We start from the raw sequence: 10771 nt of genomic DNA, 5'->3' as shown, positions 1-10771 counted from the left end.
AGTATTCATATGATATTTCAAAGTTAAATTATAATAATGATCGCTGATTGGCATTCCTCTCTCTCTCTCTCTCTCTCTCTCTCTCTCTCTCTCTCTCTCTCTCTCTCTGTGTGTGTGTGTGTGTGTGTGTGTGTGTGTGTGTGTGTGTGTGTGTGTGTGTGTGTGCTATCAAAGTGAAATGTGTTAAATGAGTACAGGCGAAACAAGATATTAAAAAGTATGAAGTGTGGATTTAATTTTAAAAATGTTACTCGGTAATTTTGCTCCCGACACCCCCAAAAAAAAGTTTTCTAGCGCCGCCCCTGCATGAGTATATATTTAGCTTCTCTTTCTAGATTATGTATACTTTTTAAAAAGTTTCTTACGTGGTTTGCATAACGAAATACCACGTTAGTCAAGCTGCAGACACGTAGTTTACCTTTACCTTTCGGTTCCTAATTGAACTCCTATCAAATTTTCCCGTCGTTGGCATTGTTGTCATTGACAATGCTTGTATTGAATAACAAGATTAGTTAATACTTGCTTTCATTGCATAGTAAGTTATAGAGCTGTCATTATTTTCATGTTCATGTCATGATTATTATGTATTTCAAAAATACTTGTAAGCAATAGTTTAGCTTACGAATCTACTTTTATCTATACAAATTTCATATTCACGGAGTGTGCAGTAATGAGGTATTAATACATTCAAGAAGAGATATCATCTCATTTTTCAGATATTTTTTCGCTGATCTTATGTGCTAATAAGAGATACCTGATGATGAATAGGTTTCTGTTATTCTGTTGTCAGTATTCGATCCTTTACGCTATAAAACTGTGTAAATGCATCGGTATGTAAACGTTTACGGACCTCCGAAAACGTAGAGGTCCATTTTCTCTCGACGGAACATTAAGATCAAAAGCGAAAAATCCCAGAAAATGTTTGATAGTAAAGGATTCAGGATTTCTTTCCATAAAGGATTATCAAACGTACTTAGAACCTATTTGCTTTTTGTGAACTAATTACGAATTGTACGTTTTTGTACTTGTGTTGCCATTGTGACCTTAATTGTTGCTGCCGTTATGATTATTATTATTATTATCATTACCAATATCATTATTAGGGGTTGAAACAAAAGGGTAAACATTTTGTTCTAATAATTGGATATTCTTTCAAATAATTTAGAAGTAATTTTGCGTTCAGCTACAAGGGGAGCGAAATAATTCATTATTTTCGCTTCCGGTTACATCATGGTACATAACAAGGTTTAAACATGAACTAAGAAGATATTTGCACATGATTGAGCATGAATTTCCCTTGTTTAGCAATTTAAATGTGAAATTCGTTTGTTAATGGCATGTCTTCTTGGTGTAGTGGTTAGCGCGGTCGCCTCCTACGCGACAGACTCGGGTTCAATTCCCGACGAATACTGTTCTGAATATTTTTATGCATGAATTTTTTTTTTATATTTCTATTTACTTACCTTCCGTTCCATATATTTTTCTACTTTTGTTTCTGTCTCTTTCTCCGAAGGAGTATGAAGGAATTGGAGGTTTTGATTTTTTTATTTATTATTATTTTAGTGACATGAGAAGCTTTTCCTATCCACTGTCTATAAGTTAACTCTGATTCTTTGTCCCATTTTCTTTCTATTTCATCAAAGATATGCTTTATATATGAATGAAACGTTTTTCTAATGAATGGAGATAAAGAATTAAATAAAAGCCTTTAGGAAACGTTATCACACTTGATCAAAACAGTTTGCTTTAAAACACGGAAATCTATCATCGGAGATTCTCAATACTGGGTTTCCTCGTTTTCTTTTAAATTCTATCCATTTTCTGTGATAATATAATCTGGTCACTTTAGATTTCTAATTCCTGCGAACATGACCTAGTAAACCAACGAGAATTGATTACTCGTTGTATGCGTATGTGTGTTTGTGAGTTTAAACGAAATTAGATAAAAGACAAGAAAAATCAAAATTAAACTTGATAAAGATAAAATGAGAAATCATTTAGAAGTAATTTTGCGTTCAGCTATAAGGGGAGGTAAATAATTCATTATTTTCGCTTCCGGCTACATCATGGTAGATAACAAGGTTTAAACATGAACTAAGAAGATATTTGCGCATGATTAAGCATGAATTACCCTTGTTTAGCAATGTAACTGTAAAATTCGTCATTTGATAATATGTCTTCGTGGTGTAGTGGTTAGCGCGGTCGCCTCCTACGCGACAGACTCGGGTTCAATTCCCGACGAATACTACCCTGTGTATTTTTATGCATGAATTTTTGTTTATATTTCTATTTATTTACCTTCCGTTCCATATATTTTTCTACTTTTTTTTTTTTTTTTGCTTTGTTGTTTGTTGGTTTTTATACGCCTTTTCACAAATCATTCCTCTCATAATCAAATGATTGTATTAGTGACGAGAAGCAAAGGATGGGAGGAGGACGAAGAGGACGAACAGGTGATGAAGAGAAAGAAGTAAAAACGAAGCCCGGGGTAGAAAAGGTGGAAGGAAGGAAAGAGGCAAAAGAAGCAAATTTCATTTTATGATCTTGCTTAGTGTTAGGAAATACGATTTCACAGGAGAAGAATGATCTCTCTCTCTCTCTCTCTCTTTCTTTCTCTCTCTCTCTCTCTCTTTTCCCTGTTTTACGGTAGCTTGATAATTACCTCTTATAATTTGAAAGGTCTGTTGTCACTGCAGTTCACAGCCTCATAAAATAAACAAATTTTCCTTCTGGCTCGTAATGAAATCAAAATGCAAACTAGACAAACCAGAGAGAACAGCTGCCAAGGTGTGGAAATACCACTACTATTGCATTGCGACAGCTGGATCCTGTGCTGACCAAATATCTTCCATGTTATACCGTATGAGATGTAATTCTTTACGTTTCATTTTCTTTTTGTACAGTATGAGATTAATTGTTTTATAACTTTAGACTTCTTGTCTACGTTTTATTTTATTCTCTGTTCCCTTGACAGTATTTATTCAGTTATGTGTATATATATGTCCATATTTTTCTATTTATTCCATTTAAAATATTATATATTTAATTTGCAGATTTTCAAAAATAGTCTTTTAAACAAACATTGCTGAGAAAGCATGTAATTTCACAGTCTTTCATATTCAATTGAAGCTTACTGTGTCTGGGTGAAAACTGTTCCTTCAGCAGAAAATTATAAGAATTTTTTTTTTCTTTACTATCCATTGCTTAATTTACTATAAAAACAAGATTTCATCTAACAGGAATTCGAATGAACATTAGTTACGAAATTATTGTTTATTGTTGACATTTAATGTTCATCAAACTTGTTATCACAGCCCATTATTATTATTATTATTATCATCATCATTACGATTAATACTATTATTATGAATATGATTAATATTATTATTATTATTATTATTATTATTATTATTATTATTATTATTATTATTATTATCAATGTCATTTTATTATTTTTTTATCATTATTATTATTTTTTTATCATTATTATTATTGTTGTTATTATTATTATTATTATCATTATTAATAATACTATTATTATGATTATTATTATTATTATTATTATTATTATTATTACTATTACTATTATTATTATTATTATTATTATTATTATTATTATTATTATTATTATTATTATTATCATTATTATCATTAGTAGTAGTAGTAGTAGTAGTATCATCATTGCCATTTTATTTTATTTTTTTATCATTATTATTGATATTATTATTATTATTGTTATTATTATTATCGTTATTATTATTATTATTATTATTATTATTATTATTATTATTATTATTATTATTATTATCATTATTATTGATTCTTATTATCAGTTATTTTTTTTACTATCATTATCATTATTATTGATTCTTATTATCATTATAATCATTTATATCATTATCATTATGATGTTCGAATCCACAATCGCGGGTTCGAACCCGCAAAGGGGACTAAGAATTCGATTGTTTTTTGTTTTCTCTCTCTTTGTTGCTGAACATCTTTCCATTTCATGATTCCATTCACTGCACCGAAAGCAAGAACTGATGGGCGATTCTGCCGTATTTTCGCAACTGAGGAAACGCAGGAGCCATGTCTCTCATAATCGCTACTAACCGGCAACTGCCCAGTCAAGTTGCCAAGCGGCATTTTACTCGGACTTCGTGATCTTGCAGACGAAATGAGCAACGAGTTATTTTGATAAATTTTGTGTAGTTCGTGACGAATGTTTTTGTCACTTATTAGAAACAACTTTATAAACGAATGGCATATATGATATTAACCACCTGACAACAAACAGGTTAAATAAAACGGAAAAAACACTTCAACCAAGCGGGCCGCTCGAACAGCCCGCCACTCCGGGAACCAATCACCGCGTCGGAATCTCGTTCCACTCGCGGGCAGCCAATCACGCAACGGCGCGTTTTTGGCGGGCTTTTCGGCGCCCCGAACATCCACATAATTTGACAGGCTTTTCTTCGCCACGAACACAAACGCTTATATGGTTGTAATATGCCTTTTTGTAACAATATATATATATATATATATATATATATATATATATATATATATATATATATATATATATATATATATATATATATATATATATATATATATATATATATATATATGATTGATCATAATAGTAATGGTAATGGTAATAAGAATGAAAATGATAATGGTGATGGTATCGATTAATAGTAATAAAGATAAAAAGATAATGACAATGATAACAATGGTCAAGATAATATTAATGAGAATGATGATTGATAAAAAAGATAATAATATTGATAACGATGATAATAATGAGTAAAATAATGATGTTGGCAATAACAGTAATGATAATAATAATAACTGATGATAGCAATGGTAATGATGATGATTGATATTAATGATAATAAAAATGGAAATACGAATGATGATCGATCATTATTTTTTTCTCCCTTCTGTGGGATCGAACCCACGATTGCGGACTCTTCCTCCTCCCCCTTCCCTCTCTTTCTCTCTCTCTCTCTCCATCTCCCACCCCCCTCTCTCTCTCACATGAAGGAGGGGGGGGTAAGGAGCACCGATGCCTACGCTAACTACCCTATGCTACTAGGAATAGAATGAAAATTACGAAAAGGATACCAAAGGAGGGAAATCTGTAATATTTAAACCCCTCTAATTTGACAATTTATTGGAGATGTGATGGCCTATTGGTTTTAGCATTGGACTCGGGCGTGCCGGCCGCCCGGGTTCGACTGTTCGAACCCTGGCCGGTGACAGTGTTTCCTTGAGCAAGAAACTTTATTTCGATTGCTTAGTCGACTTGGGTGGGTGTGTGTGTGTGAATGTGTATATGTAATGTATAATAATTGTTTAAAATATATTTGTTGTTGTTGTTGGGTTAGGTTAGGTTGGATTGGGTTGGATTGGGTTGGGTTGGATTAGGTTGGGTTGGGTTAGATTAGGTTGGATTAGGATAGGATAGGTTAGGTAAGGATGGACGGTGGTGGTATGGTGGCTAGGGCCTTGTGCTCAGGATGGAAGGTGTGGAGTGGTGGCTAGGGCCTTAATTGTGCTCAGGATGGAAGGTGTGGAGTGGTGGCTAGGGCCTTAATTGTGCTCAGGATGGACGGTGTGGAGTGGTGGCTAGGGCCTTAATTGTGCTCAGGATGGATGGTGTGGAGTGGTGGCTAGGGCCTTAATTGTGCTCAGGATGGATGGTGCGGAGTGGTGGCTAGGGCCTTAGTTGTGCTCAGGATGGATGGTGCGGAGTGGTGGCTAGGGCCTTAATTGTGCTCAGGATGGATGGTGCGGAGTGGTGGCTAGGGCCTTAATTGTGCTCAGGATGGATGGTGCGGTGTGGTGGCTAGGGCCTTAGTTGTGCTCAGGATGGATGGTGCGGAGTGGTGGCTAGGGCCTTAGTTGTGCTCAGGATGGATGGTGCGGAGTGGTGGCTAGGGCCTTAATTGTGCTCAGGATGGATGGTGCGGAGTGGTGGCTAGGGCCTTAATTGTGCTCAGGATGGATGGTGCGGAGTGGTGGCTAGGGCCTTAATTGTGCTCAGGATGGATGGTGCGGTGTGGTGGCTAGGGCCTTAATTGTGCTCAGGATGGATGGTGCGGAGTGGTGGCTAGGGCCTTAATTGTGCTCAGGATGGATGGTGCGGAGTGGTGGCTAGGGCCTTAATTGTGCTCAGGATGGATGGTGCGGAGTGGTGGCTAGGGCCTTAATTGTGCTCAGGATGGATGGTGTGGAGTGGTGGCTAGGGCCTTAATTGTGCTCAGGATGGATGGTGCGGAGTGGTGGCTAGGGCCTTAATTGTGCTCAGGATGGATGGTGCGGAGTGGTGGCTAGGGCCTTAATTGTGCTCAGGATGGATGGTGCGGAGTGGTGGCTAGGGCCTTAATTGTGCTCAGGATGGACGGTGTGGAGTGGTGGCTAGGGCCTTAACTGTGCTCAGGATGGACGGTGTGGAGTGGTGGCTAGGGCCTTAATTGTGCTCAGGATGGACGGTGCGGAGTGGTGGCTAGGGCCTTAACTGTGCTCAGGATGGACGGTGTGGAGTGGTGGCTAGGGCCTTAGTTGTGCTCAGGATGGACGGTGTGGAGTGGTGGCTAGGGCCTTAATTGTGCTCAGGATGGACGGTGTGGAGTGGTGGCTAGGGCCTTAATTGTGCTCAGGATGGACGGTGTGGAGTGGTGGCTAGGGCCTTAGTTGTGCTCAGGATGGACGGTGTGGAGTGGTGGCTAGGGCCTTAGTTGTGCTCAGGATGGACGGTGTGGAGTGGTGGCTAGGGCCTTAATTGTGCTCAGGATGGACGGTGTGGAGTGGTGGCTAGGGCCTTAATTGTGCTCAGGATGGATGGTGTGGAGTGGTGGCTAGGGCCTTAATTGTGCTCAGGATGGACGGTGTGGAGTGGTGGCTAGGGCCTTAACTGTGCTCAGGATGGACGGTGTGGTGGCTAGGGCCTTAGTTGTGCTCAGGATGGACGTTGTGGTGGCTAGGGCCTTAGGTGTGCTGAGGATGGTGATGTGACGGTGGCGGCTAGAGTCTTAGGTGTGCTGAGGATGGTGATGTGACGGTGGCGGCTAGGGCCTTAGGTGTGCTCAGGATGGTGATGTGACGGCTAGGGCCTTCGGTGTGCTGAGGATGGTGATGTGACGGTGGCGGCTAGGCCTTATGTCTGCTGAGGATGGTGATGTGACGGTGGCGGCTAGGGCCTTCGGTGTGCTCAGGATGGTGATGTGACGGCTAGGGCCTTATGTGTGCTGAGGATGGTGATGTGACGGTGGCGGCTAGGGCCTTAGGTGTGCTGAGGATGGTGATGTGACGGTGGCGGCTAGGGCCTTAGGTGTGCTGAGGATGGTGATGTGACGGTGGCGGCTAGGGCCTTATGTGTGCTGAGGATGGTGATGTGACGGTGGCGGCTAGGGCTTTCGGTGTGCTGAGGATGGTGATGTGACGGCTAGGGCCTTATGTGTGCTGAGGATGGTGATGTGACGGTGGCGGCTAGGGCCTTCGGTGTGCTCAGGATGGTGATGTGACGGTGACGTCTTGGGCCTTATGTGTGCTGAGGATGGTGATGTGACGGTGGCGGCTAGGGCCTTCGGTGTGCTGAGGATGGTGATGTAATGGTGGCGGCTAGGGCCTTCGGTGTGCTCAGGATGGTGATGTGACGGTGGCGGCTAGGGCCTTCGGTGTGCTCAGGATGGTGATGTGACGGTGGCGGCTTGGGCCTTCGGTGTCCTGAGGATGGTGATGTGACGGTGGCGGCTAGGGCCTTCGGTGTGCTGAGGATGGTGATGTGACGGTGGCGGCTAGGGCCTTCGGTGTGCTGAGGATGGTGATGTGACGGTGGCGGCTAGGGCCTTCGGTGTGCTGAGGATGGTGATGTGACGGTGGCGGCTAGGGCCTTCGGTGTGCTGAGGATGGTGATGTAACGGTGGCGGCTAGGGCCTTCGGTGTGCTCAGGATGGTGATGTGACGGTGACGGCTAGTGCCTTCCGTGTGCTCAGGATGGTGATGTGACGGTGGCTGCTAGGGCCTTCGGTGTGCTGAGGATGGTGATGTGACGGTGGCGGCTTGGGCCTTATGTGTGCTGAGGATGGTGATGTGACGGTGGCTGCTAGGGCCTTCGGTGTGCTGAGGATGGTGATGTGACGGTGGCGGCTTGGGCCTTATGTGTGCTGAGGATGGTGATGTGACGGTGGCGGCTAGGGCCTTCGGTGTGCTGAGGATGGTGATGTGACGGTGACGGCTAGGGCCTTCGGTGTGCTGAGGATGGTGATGTGACGGTGGCGGCTAGGGCCTTCGGTGTGCTGAGGATGGTGATGTGACGGTGACGGCTAGGGCCTTCGGTGTGCTCAGGATGGTGATGTGACGGTGGCGGGTAGGGCCTTATGTGTGCTGAGGATGGTGATGTGACGGTGGCGGCTAGGGCCTTCGGTGTGCTCAGGATGGTGATGTGACGGTGGCGGCTAGGGCCTTCGGTGTGCTGAGGATGGTGATGTGACGGTGGCGGCTAGGGCCTTCGGTGTGCTGAGGATGGTGATGTGACGGTGACGGCTAGGGCCTTCGGTGTGCTCAGGATGGTGATGTGACGGTGGCGGCTAGGGCCTTCGGTGTGCTGAGGATGGTGATGTGACGGTGGCGGCTAGGGCCTTCGGTGTGCTCAGGATGGTGATGTGACGGTGGCGGCTAGGGCCTTATGTGTGCTGAGGATGGTGATGTGACGGTGGCGGCTAGGGCCTTCGGTGTGCTGAGGATGGTGATGTGACGGTGGCGGCTAGGGCCTTCGGTGTGCTGAGGATGGTTATGTGACGGTGGCGGCTAGGGCCTTCGGTGTGCTGAGGATGGTGATGTGACGGTGGCTGCTAGGGCCTTCGGTGTGCTGAGGATGGTGATGTGACGGTGGCGGCTAGGGCCTTATGTGTGCTCAGGATGGTGATGTGACGGTGGCGGCTAGGGCCTTATGTGTGCTCAGGATGGTGATGTGACGGTGGCGGCTTGGGCCTTAGGTGTGCTGACGATGGTGATGTGACGGTGGCGGCTAGGGCCTTAGGTGTGCTGACGATGGTGATGTGACGGTGGCGGCTAGGGCCTTCGGTGTGCTGAGGATGGTGATGTGACGGTGGCGGCTAGGGCCTTATGTGTGCTCAGGATGGTGATGTGACGGTGGCTGCTAGGGCCTTCGGTGTGCTGAGGATGGTGATGTGACGGTGGCGGCTTGGGCCTTAAGTGTGCTGAGGATGGTGATGTGACGGTGGCGGCTAGGGCCTTAGGTGTGCTGAGGATGGTGATGTGACGGTGGCGGCTAGGGCCTTATGTGTGCTGAGGATGGTGATGTGACGGTGGCGGCTAGGGCCTTCGGTGTACTTAGGATGGTGATGTGACGGTGGCGGCTAGGGCCTTCGGTGTGCTCAGGATGGTGATGTAATGGTGGCGGCTAGGGCCTTAGATGTGAAAAAAAATGATAACTAATCTTGTTATTCAATACAAGCATTGTCAGTGACAACAATGCCAACGACGGGAAAATTTGATAGGAGTTCAATCAGGAACCGAAAGGTAAAGGTAAACTACGTGTCTGCAGTTTGGCTAACGTGGTATTTCGTTTTGCAAACCAAATAAGAAACTTTTTAAAAAGTATACATATTCATAACCACAATCATTCAGTTTGATCATTTTTTTGTTGCTATTACTATCTCGATGTTTATTGCTTCGTAGCAGAGAGAGAGAGAGAGAGAAAGAGAGAGAGTGAGAGTGAGAGAGAGAAAGAGAGAGAGAGAGAGAGAGAGAGAGAGAGAGAGAGAGAGAGAGAGAGAGAGAGAGAGAGAGAGAGAGAGAGAGAGAGAGAGAGAGAGAGAATCATTATTAAAATTAACTTTTGAAATATTATATGAATACTTAATTACAAATGATGTAAATGATAATGCTATGGATATCCTGTTCATAGTTGTATAAGTAAACATTTTAACGGTCGTATTTCTTAGAGGCGAATACATGCAGTCTTTCTTCGCCATAGCCATCGTCTAGCAATTTGTCTTTTTCTTGATTTCTTCCTCTCATTCTTTCTTGTTAAATAATAATCCTTATAATGGTCATATCAATGATGATAGGGAGGGTAATGCCGCTATGCTAAATATTTATAAGTTTGATAATGATGATGCTAATCGTAATGATTATAATCATATTGCATAGAATATTAGCAATGAAAGTAACAACATTGTCTGGTACACAGTAACATCCTCATCATAGAAAATGGGCAGAATTAAAAGAAAACGGGGAAGCACAGTGTTGAGAACCTGCTATGATACTTTTCCGCGTTTTAAGCTCCATTTTATCTTTATCAAGTTTAATTTTGATTTTTCTTAAGCCTTTTATTTAATTTTCCGTTTAAACTCACACACACAAAATGGATAGAATTTAAAGGAAACCGGGAAAAAGAAAACCACTATTGAGAATCTCCGATGATAGACCGTTTAAAGCACTTTATTTTGATCACTTTATCTCTATTAATCAGGAAAACGTTTTATATATATATATAAATATACTTTTTTATATGTATTTATTAATTTATCTAGACTTTTTGTTGAAGCAGAAATGCAATATTTTTGCAAACAAAATCCATAATCAAGAAACAGAAAAAATATTTACTCATTAAACATATTTCAATTTGATAGATATTTTTCTGTTGCTATCACTATTGTCGACATTTATTGCTTCCTAGCACAGAGAGAGAGAGAGAGAGAGAGAGAGAGAGAGAGAGAGAGAGAGAGAGAGAGAG

General features: G+C 42.2%; 1 protein-coding gene across 1 annotated transcript; it reads right to left on the bottom strand.

Annotated features, from left to right (window-relative positions):
* Positions 1-7094: 7094 nt before the first annotated feature.
* Positions 7095-10013, bottom strand: LOC138859869 (rho family-interacting cell polarization regulator 1-like). Its single transcript, XM_070116174.1, has 6 exons — positions 9988-10013; positions 9089-9274; positions 8033-8218; positions 7725-7778; positions 7423-7602; positions 7095-7239 (listed from the first exon to the last, which is right to left on the bottom strand). The coding sequence occupies exons 1-6, from the start codon at positions 10011-10013 to the stop codon at positions 7095-7097; spliced, it is 777 nt and encodes a 258-aa protein (XP_069972275.1).
* Positions 10014-10771: the final 758 nt, after the last annotated feature.

This window comes from Penaeus vannamei, chromosome 38 (genome assembly GCF_042767895.1).
Source record: "Penaeus vannamei isolate JL-2024 chromosome 38, ASM4276789v1, whole genome shotgun sequence".
NCBI lineage: Eukaryota > Metazoa > Arthropoda > Malacostraca > Decapoda > Penaeidae > Penaeus > Penaeus vannamei.
The sequence above is the reverse complement of the archived record's forward strand: the minus strand, read 5'-3'. Positions and strand labels throughout refer to the sequence as shown.

What these genes read in the sequence shown, in the direction of transcription:
- LOC138859869 (XM_070116174.1), bottom strand. Translation starts at nt 10,013, where the DNA reads ATGGCTATGGCGAAGAAAGACTGCAT. An exon ending in ATGGCGAAGAAAGACTGCAT is followed by an intron (nt 9,275 to 9,987) that starts GTATTCGCCTCT and finishes CACCATCCTCAG; the next exon opens with CACACCTAAGGCCCTAGCCG. An exon ending in CCATCCTCAGCACACCGAAA is followed by an intron (nt 7,240 to 7,422) that starts GCCCTAGCCGCC and finishes ATAAGGCCCTAG; the next exon opens with CCGTCACATCACCATCCTGA.